Below are 18866 nucleotides of genomic sequence, written 5' to 3' on the forward strand. Positions count from 1 at the left end.
ATAATATAACATTTTATAAAGATAATAATTAAGTATTCTGTTTGAACTCAATGATTATCCTAATTATATTTTAGATTTTTTATATTTAAAATGAAATGTTTATTCTGTATTTGATTATGTTTATCTGCAATTAGTTACACGAATTTAGATATGGAGCTTTAATAATTTGTACTTACGCAAAATCTACTTGTAATCTTGAGTTTTAAGTAATATGCATTAATAAACAGTACTTTACGCATAATAAGTGGTTTTTAAAAGTTTTTGTCAAATGCTTTATAATATAGTATAGATATTATATTAATAAAAATTGATTTTAATTATATTATAAAATATTGTGACGACTAAATTTTCAAATGTTCTTTTTGGTCATTTTATATGTTTATCAGCTAGTTTTTGTCGAACATGATTTATTTATCAGTTAGTTCGTCATACATAACCTTAATAGAATAAATTATATCAAAGGTGGAAATCAATGAACCATCTATCGTCCTAAAAAAATAAGAGCTCATGAGTTCAACTTCACTTGATGCTATCATACCATCATCACATATTTTGATTTTCGTTCAAATGCATATTGCCATATCATTTTATTTTAATAAATGTTTGTGGGTGGCTGACAAACGTTTGGGAGGTGTATAACAACTATTTGTCATGTCAAAATGGTAAGTTTCACTTTCTTGTTTTAAAAAATCAAGTCCAGCTACATCGAAAAATCTCCCACAACCGACAAAGTATAGAAATTTGCTCCGTAACTTTGGATTTGCCAAGGACAAAAATATCCATGTGGAGTACTTCCAATACTACATTTTTGTCAAAAATTATTGCATTTTATATTATCTGTCCTAATTACTTTTTCTTTGGTATTTCCACCGATGACAACTTGTCTACAGCCACATTGATCATATGTGGAGATTAGGTTTCTATTTCCAGTCATTGATGTGTGCATTCGCTATCAAGTATCCAAACAATTAAGATATTCCATGTCATGTATTTATTTTTCTATAAACACTTGTTTATGGTTACCCAATCTTTCATGTGTATCTGATGTTAACCTAATATACTAGTAGTATAACATAAGACAACAAATGACATCAAGTAATACATGCAAAACATGAAATAAAAGTCTCAAAAGTTGCTATGACTCCATTGCATAAGACAGAAATAGCTTTTAGAGAACAATAGCGGATCTACAAATTTTGGTAACGGGTCTTGGAATTCGAATTTATAAGTTTTTGGAAGTTAAAAAGAAGAAATATATTAAAACAGATAAAAGTTACACTTTTATCATTTGGTGCCTTTCTGGAATACCGATGTCCTGTTTAACTTTTCAATGCTTGTCACAAAATTTCCATTTGAACTTTTCTGTATTGAATTAGAATCTTTCTATCGCAAATGCTAGGTCTTCAAGCTCAAGATTTTTAGGGTTTGTTTGCTATTAAGGATCTTGACTCCCTCCGTTATTGGCAACGTACTGATGTACCGACTTTGAGAGCTAATGTTTTCTTTTCACTTGCTCATGATCTTTGTTTCTTTTGAGAGCACTTTCAGATTTTCGATCAAATCATCCATCATCATGTTGACAAATCTTTTAAGGGATGTAATTTTGGGCATCCACTCGATTTGGTGGCAAAACACGAGGAATCTTATGGATGTGTTATTCATCTGCTTGACTTGTAATATTAAGGTTAAATCACATAAACATATGCTATAAATAGATTTATTATATGAGACGATTAACATTAACACTCTTGAACCAACAAGTTAGTTTTACTACTTTTTACTTGAGAGTTTACCCTAAATGTTTGGTTGATGGTTTCCTAAATTCCATTTGTCGTTCTCTGCATATAAAATGTGTTCACTTTACTTATTTGTAGCTTCAAAATTCAAATAATTTAAAGCATCTTTTCTACATCTAGTCCATGCACTAACCAATTTAGATTTCAATGTTTTCGTTAGAGGTGTTCAAAAATATCGTTGAACCGTTCAAACCAAGTCAAACTAGACCGTTTTTTGCGGTTTGACGGTCCGACCTGATTTGAAAAATTGTCAAACATTTTTTTGAGCGGTCTGGATCGAACCAACCACCAAAATACACATATATTAGTTATATTTTTTCATGTTATAGATTCAACTTTATGACACAATTAAAAACGAGTCCGTCCAAAACACTATGTATTTAGTTTTCATTTCTCAATTGACCGTATATACTATGCATAATTGGCAAAATTCCGAAGTCTCACAAAAAACAGATCCAAAATTCCAAACCGTCCCTCGAGTTGCTCAACGTTTGTCCAAAATTACAATTATTGTTAGTGGATTTTGTTTAACATTTTTTCAACTTGCTCAATGCCTTTTAGTTATAGAGATAGATGTTCTTTTATAATGCGATATCATACTTTTTAATAATGTTATATTGGTATAAATTTCATTTTAAATATGTTATGTTTTCTAAGTTTAAAGCCCATAAAAGGCTCTAACTGTCTAAATCGGTCAGACAAGACGCCTTTTTGTGGTCCTGTTGGGTCATTTGCTATTAAACAACTTGGTTTACAAAATTTCTTAAACCGTTATTACAATTTGGTTTATGATTTTAAGGGGTAAATTGTACAAACCAAACCGTGAACGCCCCTAATTTCCATCTTCATTAAGTATAAAAGATTCGATAAGTATAATTTGGTCTATGTTGTCTTTTTTAATCAGTCACTACCATTTTATTTACCATAACACATGTCCACATTTGAGTAAAAGTAAAAGTAAAAGAAGAAGAAACACATGGCATGGTTTTAGTGGATGGTTGAAATTTTGTTAAAATAAAATTAGGGAAAAGGATTAAATAGTTTTTTAATATATAAAAATGTTGAGGGCATGGGATGGGTTGGACGCGTTACTGGCTTTGACTGAGGACACATATGGACCTGTCGCAACCAATTTGGCAACTGGCAAAACCATACAAATCCCCACCCACTTGCACTTGCACTTCTTCTTTTTCATTTTCATTTTCTATTTAAATTTGTTATTTTATTTTTGACATCAAACTAAACCAACCAATATATACAGAAGCGGCCATCAAATACAAACTTTGTAAAGGTTACAACCTTATCCAACACCACACATCAAATTGATCAACGACTAGGAGGGAAATTGGGGCATTTTCGATGTTGTGTTGTGATTAGAATGATACGCGTGGAATATAGTGCAAAATATGGAGGACGGAGTAGGGATTCGACCATTTGCTTCTTGAAAGGAAATTCAGGCCGGGAGACAACTGGCAATTGCTACCGATTTCATCTGGAGATCATGTCAAAGATCGTAATCCAAGTGAAATCGTTGGTTTAAAGATTTGAATTCTAAAAACAACTTAATATACACAAAGTTGATAGAAAAATAGAGTTGGAAGAGAATATGCATAAGTAGATTGGGATTCATATGAAAAATAAAATGCATTCATCTGAAATCAAAACTAGATGTGAAGGCTATCAAAAATATAAAAAATAAAATGTTTTTGACTAAAAATAATGAAAAAAAAAATACTCAAAATCGTTTCCAAAAATATGATGAATATTAATTGATAATTCAAACCAAAGCTGTTACAGACCTTTATGGGTTTCATTTTTTAAATTAAAAAAACTAATATCAAAAGATAACAATACCCTTTTGATTTAATTTTTTTTTTAAAAACTCCGTAACATTTGAATGTTTGCAAATTTTATTTCATTGCAATAAAAAACCTTTAAAAATCATGTGTTACCTAATAACTCAAATAGTCACTTTCAAATTTAAACATAATAACAGTTTTCATATATATAACTTGAAGTTGGTATAAAACTGGTACCAACCGAAAAGAGTTGGTATCAGTTACACAAAGTACAGTTGATTGGTACATAATATAAAATTTTGTGTACCAATTATAATTTGTTGGTATATAGTATTTGAGGAAAAAACTTGATACCTTACCAAATCCACCTCTCAATTTGCCTTTCTTCAGACAAAAAACCAGACATATTAAGTGTCTATTATTAAATTTTACGCTTAATTATGAGATGAAAGAGTTTATTAATTCTTGTATTATTTAAGGTAAATCAGTCATTTAGTTAATCACAAACTAAAAATTACACATTGGTAAAAATTGTATGTATTTTTTGTTGTGAACAGTGACTTTGGCACTGGACGTTCCCCAAACGGGTACTGGCGGGTCGGGTGAATTCAATAATAGACGCCTGTTGGCAATAAGTATAAAATAATTAAATAAAATCATTAATTGAATTTTTTTGGTTAGATGAAATAAGTATAAAGTAATTAAATAAAGTATACAGGTACATAATTGTTAATAATTCATTAATAAACCTTAACTATTTAGATGATGTAATGAAACGTTTAACAGTTCAAACGTATTTTTAATGTATTTTATAAGACATTAGATAAAATCGACGAACTATAATTTACATATGCATGCAAACGGAAGTACGTTTATATAATTGAAATAGATAATCAAAATGACCAAGAATAAGACATTCAAACGCTTACATGACTATATAAATGAAAACATAAATTTGGATGTGACATTTTTTTGATCGAGACAAATGACTCAGGAGCATTTTTTTTTTGAAGAAAGGGTCATAGGGTTCGTTTGGTTTGATAAAATGTTTTTAAGAAACTTGGATTTTGTGGGATGATTTAGAATTGGAATAATTTGAAAATTTTGATTTGCTAGTTTATAGGATTTTGGAATGAAACTGAATTATATTTTTTATAAATAATTTATAAAAACAAATTATAATAATGATTAAATTACCTTTGTATTAATTGAATATTACAAAAAACAATTACAAAACAAGTGTGTTTTTTTGACATATTTTAGAATTACTACAAACAAATCCTATGGAACTCCGCAAAATACCAACTACCCTCATAAGATTTCTAAGGTACTATTTGGTTCACAAGATTCAAAGGATTTCAAGGGAATTGGAATGATCAATTTATTTGATCAAATTCCAATTCCTTTGTTTGGTTCAAATATTGAAATATATTGAATATAAATTAATGAATTCATCATTTTTGACATAAGTGAATAAATTGAATTCCATCGTTTTGCATTCAATTTAACCAACACCGCCCACCCCTCCCCCACCACAATCATGCAACTACTGTTACTATCACAACCCCACCACCAACCCACCCACCATCACACCGTTACAGTAGTCATAACAACCACCACTCACCCCCACCCTACCCTAACCCCCAACCCATCACTGACCATCACGCCACTACTGTCATCGTTACACCCACCACCTCTGTCACCCGACCACCATGTCATCATTGTCGTCATAACAACTACCACCCCACCCTACCGACCACCATGCCACTACTGTCATCGTCATAGCTACCAGCCACCCACCCTCATCTCCACGACCACTATGTCATTATTGTCGTCATCACAACTACCACCCCCACACAATCCCTGCTCGCCCAACCTACTGACCGCTATTGTCGTTGTCATAGCTACCTTCCACCACCCAACCGCCCAAGTATTTTTGGAAACGGCCTGACCCATCACATTTATGCTTAACACACAATGTTCTAAAATAGCTCGTTGTAACAAACGTCGTGGCTTTAAGCTTGTGTATCACACCATGTTATGCCTGTGGAACGCCATGGCTTGATGCATTGTTTTCGTAATGCAATATATTTTTTTTTACTTTTTGATGTCTTATTCGTTAGTTTCTAATATATAACATAATTTAAATTATTTAATATCATAGACGCATTAAGTAATAGTAGAAAATAGATGCTTATACGTATAATATTATATATGATATAAAGATTTTGCCGCCATAAGTCACGTCTTGAAAAACGTCGTGGCCCCGCCTGACTCCTAAGGCTTGAGGTGACCTCGCCGCCACACCATGTCTCGCGACTCGCACCATGGAACCTTGTTAACATATAATATTGTAAACTTTTATTTAGATACATGCGATCGATGATTTCTTGACCATGGCTTGTAAGTACCTTAAGTTATACCATTTTCATGGTTATGCAATGACTATTCAATTACTGCCGAATGTTTTCTTGATATTTTTTTAAGTCAAAAACCTGATACAAACCTATTTCTACCTTAACCATAATGATAAAAAAATTGATCTTGAGACAAATAAGACCGTTCTTTTAAGATTTTAATATCTTTAACGATATCACATAATAAAAAACTCAATTGATTGAAAACACCTTTAGCGATTATATAAATCAATTTTCCAAGTTTTTTTTTTGCATGCTTTAGGGTCTTTATATGAATTTGTTTGCTTTCCCTTATGCATAACTTTAATTAAAAAAATAATAAAAAAGATGAAAAATAGAAAACTTACACACCATGTATCTAAAATGTCTTTACATAAAGATTATATGATCCAAAGAATACTTTAATAACCAAACAAATTCCTCCATAATGATGGATTCCATAACTTGCCACACATGTTTCTAGATTCATCATATCTTAATACCTTTTGTAAGATTCATCCTTAAAAAGTTAAATAAAACACATCATAATCATAAACTTATATTGATTTTGATTAAGGTATATAAATTGCACATAATAATACTAAATTTAATCAGGGAAAATACTAATTTTGGAAGCAGAGGAATTACAACTCCTCAAAACTTAAAAGGTGAACCTGGTATGGACACCTAGGGCACTATTTTCATCCAATAATAGCAAGGTATGGGTAGTATATTAAGATAGATATTCTTCTTTACTTCTTTATATATCCATCAATATTTCTATATATAGCAAGTCATCAGTCAAGTCTGCTCTTCTTCACTAACCCATATTACACTTCATCATCTACCTAACCTCCAGAAATTTCCATTTTTGTCAAATCATATATCTGCTCCAACCAAAATCCGTGTTTAGGGGTTGTGGGTGTTGATTGATTTCAGTTTGTTGATAAAAACATGGTTTAGGGTTTGTGGGTGTTGATGATTTGAGTTTCTTGATTAAAATCAATGGTTTAGGGTTTGTGGGTGTTGATTGATTTGAGTTTCTTGATTAAAAACAGGGTTTAGTTTAGGGTTTGTGGGTGTTGATGATTTGAGTTTCTTGATTGAATTAGGGCAAAAATGGAGAGATATGAACTGGTTAAAGAAATTGGGTCTGGCAATTTTGGGGTAGCCAAGCTTGTTAGGGACAAGGGAACCAAAGAGCTGTTTGCAGTCAAGTTTATTGAAAGAGGCAAAAAGGTTATGATTTTCTTCATAAAGATTAGATTTTTTGAATCTTTTGATGTTTTGATTCATTTGTTGTCTGAATTTAATGCAAATAGTTTCTGGGTTTGATCAAGATTTTTAAAATTTTGCAGATTGATGAACATGTACAGAGGGAGATTATGAATCACAGATCTTTGAAGCATCCAAATATCATCAGATTCAAAGAGGTAGATACTGGACATATACTTAACTATATACTTTCTGTTTTTTGATTTGAAAATTGGTAATCATCTGATGGTTAAGCACTGCTTAATTAAGCAGAGGTTTATTGAAATTTGCTAACTACACCAAAAAAGTCAAACTTTGACTACAAAGATTCAATGGATTTTGTGAAGTGTTTATCCTCTAAATATGTTATGCTACAGAAGTATCAAAAAAGATTCAGATTGTTTATAATTCAACTTCACTTGTTCAAGATGATGTACTATTACAAGTTTGACATCACATCTCGTACTTGCCACTGCAACAAAATCGACATTATAGGACGGAAATCTGTCTAAATGTCATAATAGACCGCTTTATGGGAATTAAGTTTATCAACCAAAAAATTGTGCATCATACATGAAAGTGTTACAACAAGTTGATAGGATGTATTTGGCATCTTAACAAGTTTTTAGGACACTTTTGAAATAAAAGTATTCTATTAGTTATTTTACAGACACTTTTTATGAACAAGTCTTTGTATATGTCACTTGCTTTTATAAGTCACTCTTTTCAGACATGTCATGTGAAAAGACAAAATGGACACTATGTTTCAAAATTGTCCTAAAAATTGGCAGGACTTACAAAAATGTTCAATCAACTTATCGTAACATGTTTACATAGGATGCTAATTGTTTGGTACTATAAACCAGCCTAATAGGACATTTAGGGCCTGTTTGTAGCATCTTAATGAGACGCAGCTTATTCGGTCAGCTATATATGATTGTTTGGTAGTGGCTTAATGAAATAGAAAGTGGTTTATTCAATAAGCTTCTAACGGAGAGCTTTATGCAGAAAGCCAAAAAAATTTTCAAACCTGCCCCTCCCAATTAAAAAACATGCTCCTTTCAATGATGAAAAAACTCTTCCAAACGAAAATCTTCCGAGTCTATACAGACAGATTAATACAGAAAGACATCTTTATGCATACGGGTTTTAATGGAAAACCAACCAAACAACCCCTTGACATATTTGACGTCCTACAAAACCGAGTTTGTTGTAGAGTGTGTTTTGCTCATTGAATCAGCAAACATGAATAGTTATGGAGTATGCTGCTAGTGCTGGTCTACAAATCAATAAGATGCATCGGCTTATGGTTTTTCAGGTCTTGCTAACACCGACTCATCTAGCAATAGTTATGGAGTATGCTGCTGGTGGGGAGCTTTTCGAGAGGATATGCAATGCGGGTAAATTCAGTGAGAATGAGGCAAGTTGTCTATGTACGCATGGATTAATTCTTGAATGCCGATTGAAGTTGAATATCATGAATATCTAACTTTTTGATCTCGGTTTTTCTCGTAAATGCGACAGGCGAGATTTTTCTTTCAACAACTTATATCGGGAGTTAGCTACTGTCATACGATGGTATAAGCTTCATTTGTTCAATCTGGTCTTTCTTTCTATTCACAACGTTATTGGCTCTGGTTTTAGATGTCGAGAAATTGGTCTGTTTGTAGGAAGTTTGTCACAGAGATCTTAAGCTCGAAAACACACTGCTAGATGGAAACACAGCTCCTCGTGTTAAAATATGTGATTTTGGGTATTCGAAGGTAATGCATTTACCACATTTTCGTTTGCATTTTGTGGGTTCTATCTCCACGCTACAACTAAATTGTCTTTATAGGATGCCATATATGTTTAGATGTCCTAATAGACTGCTTTACAGGACTTAAGTTTATAGTACTAAACAGTTGTACCTTCTATGTAAAGGTGTTACAATACGGTGTTAGAACGCTCTTGGGTGTTCTAACAAATTTTTTAGGACACTTGTGAAATAAAACACCCTATTAGTCTTTCTATGACATTACTTAAAAACATGTCTTATAAAAATGTGTTTATAAGACAATTTTCAAAGATGTTCTACGAAAAAGCTAATGGGACACTTTATTTCAGAAGTGTCCTTAAAAACTTGTTAGGATGGCCAAATACATCCTCTTATCCTATTGTAATACTATTACATGGGACACATAATTGTTTGGTCCTATAATGTAGTCTATTAAGACATTTAGACATATTGGTGTCCTATAAAGCCGATTTTGTTGTAGTGTCATTCGAAGTTTTGATTATCGAATTGCTGCGGTTTGTGCAATTCAGTCGGCGGTTCTGCATTCTCAACCGAAGTCAGCAGTGGGGACACCTGCTTACATCGCACCCGAAGTTCTATCAAGAAAAGAATATGATGGAAAGGTGCCGCCTTTGCATTTTTTTATCATTCAATAGTCGGGTAATTGATTTTTTAAACCATTGTACTTGACTTCTCCATACAAACACCAGTTTACGAGGGTTTCAAGAGTAAATTTTTTCTTGCTGAGGCTACGTTTGGCTGAAACACTAGCTGTTGGCAGATAATTTTTTCAAAAGCAAGCTTACATTTTGGTTAACCAAATGGCTTATGGTTGCCAATTATGGCTTAATTGTGAAAAAAACAAGCATCTTTGTCCAAAATCGCTCATACATCAAAGCCAAGTGTTATTTTAATAAAAACGATATTTTGTATGCAATGAACGGCCAAGTACGATGGTTTGAAAAGTCAACAAGTCTTTCAGAATTTTGCATTTCCTATTTTAGCCCTTGGGAAATTGTAGCTTGCAGATGTTTGGTCATGTGGGGTTACGCTGTACGTGATGCTCGTCGGGCTATATCCTTTTGGAGATCCGGATGATCCAAAGAACTTTCGAACAACTGTTTGTGTGCGTAATATCTTAAACTTTAACTGAAGTTAAAAATGTCGTTTTTTATGGAGTTTGATTAAAATTAGTTTGATTTATGACAGCGGATACTTAGTGTCCAATATGCGATTCCAGATACTGTAGAAATTTCATTGGAATGCAGACATCTTCTGTATCGGATATTCGTTGCAAATCCCGAGAAGGTAGAACCTTAAAATGCCATATATTTACAAATAAAGAAACGTTGCAACTTTAAATGCAGGTTTGATGGTTTGTATATGGATGATGTGTATGCACATGTGCATAAAAGTGGACAGATTTGTCCAGTATGAACGTGTGCATAAAAGTGATTTGTCCAGTATGAACATGTGCATAGAATGTACGGTTACTAGGGTGTTCCTTAGTTTTTCATTTTTTTTAGTTTTCCCTAAACTTAAGTCTATATATGCATGTTTGATGGTTTGTTTTTAGCTGATATGGGACTCAAACATTTGCAACTTGTTTGTTCTTATTTTTCGGGTTTTGCAGAGAATAACCATTCCAGAAATTCAAATGCACCCATGGTTCTTAAAGAACTTGCCTACGGATTTAATGGTCGAAGGAAGCTCTCAGGACACGAATTCAAACGACACGTATCAAACCGTTGATGAAATATTGTCAATAATACAAGAGGCAAGAATACATCCCGGGATGCTCAATGATGGATCGGCACAACTTCTTGGCGATAGCATGGACTTTGATGATTTGGATGAGTCAGATATCGAAGATATAGACATAAGTGACGATTATGTTTGCTCGTTGTGAAAGAACAACAAAACGACGTGTTTTATTGGTCAACGGCTACTTCGCTCATCATCGGAGATAACTTGTGAGTTCTTTTATGAATGGTTATCGAAATTTTAGTTTTTTTGTTCTGTAATAAGATCTTGTTAGTCGTCCTTCGTATATGTTGTGGTATATAAACCAACCCAAACCAAATAAACCCAATATATCTCACTCGAAGGTGGGGTCTGAGCGGTAATGATGTATGCAGACCTGACCTCTGCCCAAAAAGTGAACATATGTTTTTATAGTATATTGAATTAAATAATATAGCATATACAACGTATTCTCCTCTACCGATAGAACTTCAGTACTTCCTTTTGCTATGAGGTTGTTTTACAGGATTTTGAAGTTACGTTCGTGTAAAGTAACAATTGGAATCATGACGTTTTACGAACACTATCACTTTTCCTTAGGGTTACGGTAACAAAAGAAACAAATAATCGTAATGATGGTAACAAAATTCCTCCGCAAAGATCGCTAGTTCGAGTCTCCTCGGACCAATGGGATTTTTTGGCTGGTAGCTTTAGGGTCCATGAGATTAGTCGTGGTGCTCACAAGCTGGCTTGATGCCCACGGTCCACAAAAATAAAAGATTTTATGTTACAACCGACCAATCGAATTTGTTTAAAATGACAATGTGACTCTTTCAACCAAACACTTTGAGTACACAAGAAAGGTATGAATTAGGAAAGATAGAATGAGCCATTCTCTGAATCATCCCATTGCACCGGTCCCATAGCCATCATGACGTAGGTAAATCACAGTGAGTCATCAGTAAGCGATGGGTATGGATGCCTGCCATCCTACTACTGAGGTAGGGACAAATGTGTCGCCTTTTTCTATCAATCAAACAATAGAAGCTCGTCAAAGTCAATAAACTTAATTTTCGTGGACACGATACAACTCTTCGAGTAAGATTGTCTCAGTTCCTCGAGTTTCTCTTTCACTTCTTTCATCGTAGGCCTTTTCTTGCCTTCTAATTCCACACAATCTTTTGCAAGCCTTGCCAAGTGTTCAATATGCTCATTAACCCCATCATTCCTCACCCGATCATCAAGAACTTGAATTAAACGACCCCGTTCCATGGAAGAAACGAAAAATGTTGCTAGACCCAACTCACTTTCGGTTCCATCAGGTGAAAAGACCTTTCTACCCGTAAGAAGCTCAACCAGAACCATCCCAAAACTATAAACATCACTTTTAACGGTCAAAATTCCAGAACGAAAATACTCAGGATCTATGTACCCAAGAGTTCCATGCACCAATGTCTGTAAATGAGTCTCGTCAACAGGAATGAACCTTGAGATCCCAAAGTCCGACACTTTAGCAGTGAAATCATCGGTCAAAAGTATGTTTGAAGATTTAACATCTCTATGAATGATTTGTGTAGATGAGTGTATATGAGCAAGAGCTTCAGAAATCTGTGCGGCTAAGTTTAAGCGCCTTTCAAACGCCATTGAGGATATCTCGTATTTTTCGTGTAGGTGGTGGAAAACGGTCTTATTTGCTACAAACTCGTAAACCAGAAGAGGAGTTTGCGTTTCTAGGCAACAACCCAAGAGTTTGACCACATTCGGGTGGCTAATCTCTGATAGAATGATCACTTCATTTATAAACTGTTCAATCTGGTTCTCGTCAATCGACTTAGATTTCTTGATGGCAACCGTTGTTTTATCTGCTAGTATGCCTTTATACACGATCCCAAAACCTCCTTGACCGATGACATTGGTTTTATTGAAGTTATTCGTTGCCTTTTCAAGATCTCGTGCTGCAAATATGATCTTCTCCATATGTTTAGATTCAAAGAGTAGTTTCTGCAAGATCAATCCGCCGTTTTTCTTGAAGAACTTCTCCCTGCTCTTCATGATTTGCCTTTGTTTGACTCCCCAGTATAAGATAAGTGTTAACACAGCTGAACCCGCGGTTCCCATGCTGATACCTGTCGATTGATAGTTAGAAAACACTACCACATATGTATTCTCATGAACCGATCATACAAACTTTGGTAGGACTTGACATGAGTTCTTTCGAGCTAAGAATGGTGAACCAAGCTTAAACACAGGTAACATATGACCACTACAATTAAATGAGTATTTTTTAGGACGTCCGACCTTCCTTGGGTATCCTAATAGAGTACTATGTACGTCCTATCTAACTGCATTACAATAAGTTGTTAGAACGGAGTGTTAGGTGACTTAACAAGGTCTATTTGACGAAGTTGGACAACTTAATATGACACAAAAAGTAAAACCGTTCTATTAGCCTTATTATAGGACACTTTTGAAAAGCGTCATCTTGGCCTTTTTATGTATAGGACACTATTCAAAAGCATAGTATAAAAAGACTAATAGAATGATTCAATTCTCATGTCTATTTGTCGTAACAAGTTATTGTAATGCGTTTATATACGACGCACAGTTCTTGGTTGTTTAAACATAAAGTCCCATTAAGTACTCCAATTAGGACGGATGGGGACCTAAAAGACATTTTCTTGTAGTGAGCCTAAATCACGAACCAACCGACCAAGACTCGAGCTTGTACAAACCCGTAGCTACCTAGCCAAGCTCAGATATACCTCTATCTATTAAGCAAGAAACTTCGTACTACTTGATCACCAAGCTTTGCATATGCTCATATGATTTTCATAGAAGAGATCAAGTGAGAAAGGAATTTATACTGACCGAGGTAGACTGAACTTTTAAGCGATTTAGCTGCTTCTAAATAAGAACAACCGGTCCCATCCTTTCTACCATCGCCACCCATCCCTAACGGACATGAACAATTGTAGCTCCCGTTTGTGTTACCACAAGCATGCACGCAATCGTGCTTAGGTCCTTCACATTCGTTGATATCTGAAAAAAGTACAAATCATGGTGAACAATGTGTGTATTTAGAAGATCCATGAGATATGGGGAACTCCTCTCCAACCGAGGGTCCTTGAGAAAAGAAGAGGGGTTTCAACATAAATAAATAAAAAAGTCCAGGTCTAGCTGTTGTAAGACGCTAACACGTCTGCCCCCTCCAACCGAGGCTAGATGGACACAGATGCCCATAGGTAATTGATACCATGTGAGATATTTGGAATCCATCATAGGACTCGTCAGATGAGCCAATGGAAAGAGAGTGGGTTCCTACCATATATAAAGTAGAAAAATTCAAGCCTAACCAATGTGAAACTCTGACATACAAAATTACCTTGACATCCATTTGGGAGGTACGGGTTACCTTGGTACCCTTGAGCACATTTACAACGATACCCCTGAGAACCTTGGTTGAACGATATGATCGAATCATCATAGCATACACTATTCTCTTTGCAAAGATGGGTAGTCTTGTTCATTTGAGCTATTTTACAGCTTGTGTTCCCAACTGACCATTCTAAAACCACTGGGAAAGACCGATTCCGCATATTATCAAGATCCGTTTCAACAAACGTGTAACGGTCTTTCTCAACAAGAAAAGCATACGTGCAATTATTGTAACTCCACTTCCCTACTTTCCCCGTGTTGCTTTGTGCATGGATGCGAAAACTTGTGAGATCATAAGGGACTGGAACCTGGCTGCAACCCATGCCTAAACATGAACCATTGGTTAACCCATCACACCCAGTCATTGATAGACATCCKGTTATGTAGTCTTCACCCTCATAGGCCTTGATGTTGGCTCTAGTGTCGCACCCAACCGCGGTCAAGAGGTTGTGTGTGCTTGAAATAGGGAACCTGGACAACGCAATTCTGGGTTCTGACGCGCTAATTAGACCGCGAGTCTTGTTGTAACAACGATAACCCATAGGCAAGAATCCACGCATAGAACCGTTAAGTGATATGTGTAAGAGTTTGAATCTGGTATTGGACAGTCTTAGTGTCGTACAATTTACGAGATAGGATTTGGTCAAGTAGCAACCTTTCTTGGTTCCAAAAGGGTAGGGAATAGTAATATTACCGCATTTATCGGGGCAGGCGGGCAGGGATAGGGATTGAGCTGATTCAGAGCCTGCAAAGGTGGTTGATAATATCAGAACCAGTATTGTGAAATGCAGTATTGTCATAGTGAATCTTGGCATCTGAATGGACTTGACTTGGAATCGATGTTTTAGATTTGAAGATGGTTGAAGAGTAGGACGAAGGCCTTGATTTGAAGATGGTTGAAGAGTAGGACGAAGGCNGATTTGAAGATGGTTGAAGAGTAGGACGAAGGCCTTGATTTGAAGATGGTTGAAGAGTAGGACGAAGGCGGGACCTGTGTGTAAGAAACAGAAGATGATAAAAGCGATGCCGAATGGCCGACTTTTTGTTTTATTTCTAGTTACATAAACTAGCTGTTAACTTTTTCTTAAATCGACAGGAACTAAAAACAAAGATACATTTGGCTCTTGTATTATACAAATCTGTTACTGTACCCGTAAAATAGTATTGTAGAATGAATGAATATTCTAAACAAGGAAATTAAATAAACAATTACAACCATTGAGGCATTTATGATTTACAAAACAAACATTTTTGTTGAAGAACTTCCATTCCCTGCTCAATTCAATTCATGATCTGTGTTTGTTTAATTCCCCAGCATATAAGATAAGTAGTTTCTGTCTTTGCTTACGAGCTTCTTCATCTCTTATAAATATGGATTGGGAGGAGCTGCAAGGCATCATCTGTCATATATCATTCATACACAGTCGAATCGAATCGAATATATAGAAATAGAAATAGAAATAGAAATAGAAATATGAGGTTAGGAATAGGGTGTGTGTTATTAGGATGAAGGCCATACATATATAATCACCTAAAAGATTATATATGGGACCTTCAAGAAAAACAAACACACAAAGCTGTGCATCATTCTTATTAGCATGTATTTAGTTTATGTTATTGACTCAAATAAAAAAAAAAAAAAAGTTTTATGTTATCTAAAATGGAATCTTTTGAAATCCCTTAAAAATCAAATCCAAAATTTCTAACTCTCATTCAACTTGCTGCCTTTCTTTAACTTTTTTTTCAACTTGATCCATATTTGTTTTTAAATATTTTGAATGTCAATACTAATAAGGCTGCATCGAGATGCACCGAATCAATTTCTTTCTAAAACTCAATTTAATGGGTAAACATGAGATTAAAAGTGATCAAAGATTCATATCTTTTCTTACACTTCTCACACGATACATTACATATATATCTCATCATCCCATGTACATGTTTTTCAAAAGCAAGAAATACAAAAATTTCCTTGAAAATTTGTTATTCTTCACGTAACTTCTCTTTTTTTTCCATTTATTTTATTTCAAGCTCTTAAGATTTTTTCAGAATTAGTAACCCGACATATTTGTAATCCATATATATAAATATATTATCCACAAATTGACGGATTGGGTTGAGGTATATCTTACCCAATTTCAACCCTATTAATTGACAGGTCGACAGTTTTGACGACTTGAGGAGTTGGAATTAATCAGGTTATTTACAAGATTGGGTTGACGGTTTAATCAGGTTTTCACTTTTTTGGGAGTCCCTATCAAAATCAAAGAAAAAACAAACCCAACTTATTGCAGTTCTACCAACCCAAATAAATATCGCACATTTTCTTCCATTCCAAATGAATTGTTATATGAAAATCTACAACATAATGGTACTGATAATGAAAATACAACACAACAAGATGAAACAACACAATAAAAAAAGTAAATAAATAAATAAGACATTATTAATGTATCAAAGAAAAACTCAAATTGTTACAAATACATTTTATTTGTTAACAATTTAGAAATATCATAACTTAATGCATTAAGCTTAATAATTTGTCCATTATTTGTTTAAATACATTTTATTTACTTAAAATAGGATTTCAAATTAAAACAAGGGATAAATCTCCAACAACTACCAGAAGAAAAAAAAAAAAAAAAAGCTACCTATACATCAAAACTCTCCAATTTTAAAAGCATTCAATTTTGTTTGTATTTTTCACAAATAGGCTTAATTATACGAGTTTTTAATCGAAAAATAATAACATGGTTCGTATTTAAACACAACTAGTGGATAATTTTTAACATGTCTTCATCTTTTTAGGTCATTATTATATGTGCTATTAACAAATTCATTAAATTGAATTTCCAAATATATAATAAACCAAACAAAACTGCTTCTTTAAATGTTCATTATAAACCTGTATTTAACAGTCCATACTAAAATCAAAGGTTTGGTTTTTTTTGCTTGTTTTTTAATATTGTTATTTGAAGGAATAATAATTATAATATAAGTAATATATATAATATATAGAAATGTTGGATTTTATTTATTTATTATTGAAGATTCTTAAAAATGGTATCTCAATCGAACAATGGAAAGATCCCTTTGATATGATAATGATTGTATGATGATTTCATATGGTCCAACTCTTACCATGTTATATGTACCAACAGGCAACAACAATGAATTTAATAACATTTCTTTATATTTATTAATAAACCAAATTAAACCCCTATAATTTACTTAGGAAATAATCTATATATATCTATAAAGCAGATAAAGCAGAAACATACAATATTGATATGACATCTCCTTATACTAGTATTCATGTCTTCCTTTTTTTCTCCATTTTTTCTTTTTATTTTAGGTTTTTATTTAATCTAAGACTTTTACTCTTCATCTTCTACCGTTACAATTCATTCTCTTTTACGTCTTTCTATCATAAACTTCTTTACTCTTCATCTTCTACCGTTACAATTCTTTCTCTTCTACATCTTTTTATCACAAACTTCTTTGCTCTTCTACATCTCTCGATCCCGATAAGAAATTATGGATTGATAGTATAGCTAGCGATACGCCTTTCTCTATCTTTCTATGCATCTATAGAAAGATATGTAACAATAATTATGGGTGTTTAGTTCTATTTTCTCGATCTCTCTATGTACTCTGTTGTCTGCGATTAAAAGCAAACTGAAGGAGATTAGAGAAACCATATAAGAAGGAACAAGAAAATTCTATGGCAAAATCAGTTGCTGGTGTGTTTACTTCATCTCTGAAGTTCCGAGAAAACTAATTAGATGCTCCAATATCTCCATGAGACTGGATACACAAAACGTGGAAATTGTATGTTTTCATTTTGAATTAGTACCTCAATTTTCCACACAATATGGACTTTGAAATCGATCTAGATGTCTCGGATTGGTAATTTTGTTATTTTCATTTTGAAGATTGTAGATTGTTTTTGTAAACAATTAATTATTTATCTTCTACTACATTTTTTTAGGATTCAGGATATTCATAGAAGGAAAAAAAACGATAATTTCCCATCTTTTCGAACTAAAACATAATTTGATAATTTTATACTATAACCACGTTCCATGTCACAATTTTATTGGATTTTTTATTATAAAAGGTAATATTTGGCTTTACACATAATAATATACCGAATTGATATATGTTATTTATAAATTATATTTTTATTTTTCACAAGAAATATATTACACCTCTCTTTATTCTTATAATAATAAGACAACCAAAACCAATAAATTAGTTATATATCTATAGTATGTTATTTCACAATTTAACTTCTTTTACGCTACATATTCATTTTTTGCAACCAATATATTTTAACTCTCTTTATTCTAACATAATAAAATATTTAGAAATAAAATTGTATCATAATTATTCTGATACATTTTAACACTTTATATCGAATTCAAACTTGTATATATATATATATTCATTTTTGTACAAGCAATGTATTTAAAAACTCTCTTAATTCTAACAAAATAAAACATTGAGAAATAAAATTATAAGACAATTATTGTGATACCTTTTAACCATTGTATCAAATTCAAACTTTCGATGCTTTCTTTCATCAATCAACAACTAAGTAAAGTTACCACCTGCACCTGGTATATGAATAAAACCTTATGTTGTAGAAGAAATGGTTGTTCAG

At 33.3% G+C, this 18866-nt stretch overlaps 2 protein-coding genes across 2 annotated transcripts; one reads left to right on the forward strand and one right to left on the reverse strand.

Annotated features, from left to right (window-relative positions):
• Nucleotides 1-6688: 6688 nt before the first annotated feature.
• Nucleotides 6689-11245, forward strand: LOC112514299 (serine/threonine-protein kinase SAPK1-like). Its single transcript, XM_025120670.1, has 10 exons — nucleotides 6689-6710; nucleotides 7104-7230; nucleotides 7350-7424; nucleotides 8564-8665; nucleotides 8770-8823; nucleotides 8916-9008; nucleotides 9553-9645; nucleotides 10044-10148; nucleotides 10232-10330; nucleotides 10656-11245. The coding sequence occupies exons 2-10, from the start codon at nucleotides 7111-7113 to the stop codon at nucleotides 10929-10931; spliced, it is 1017 nt and encodes a 338-aa protein (XP_024976438.1). The 5' UTR covers nucleotides 6689-6710; nucleotides 7104-7110; the 3' UTR covers nucleotides 10932-11245.
• A 549-nt stretch (nucleotides 11246-11794) lies between these two features.
• LOC112514705 (wall-associated receptor kinase 2-like) lies at nucleotides 11795-14760 on the reverse strand. Its single transcript, XM_025121305.1, has 3 exons — nucleotides 14148-14760; nucleotides 13634-13804; nucleotides 11795-12891 (listed from the first exon to the last, which is right to left on the reverse strand). Exons 1-3 carry the CDS (start codon nucleotides 14758-14760, stop codon nucleotides 11795-11797), a joined length of 1881 nt encoding a protein of 626 aa, XP_024977073.1.
• Between the last annotated feature and the right edge of the window lie 4106 nt (nucleotides 14761-18866).

Source organism: Cynara cardunculus, assembly GCF_001531365.2.
Source record: "Cynara cardunculus var. scolymus isolate 2C chromosome LG 6, CcrdV1, whole genome shotgun sequence".
In the NCBI taxonomy this organism is placed as follows: Eukaryota; Viridiplantae; Streptophyta; class Magnoliopsida; order Asterales; family Asteraceae; genus Cynara; species Cynara cardunculus.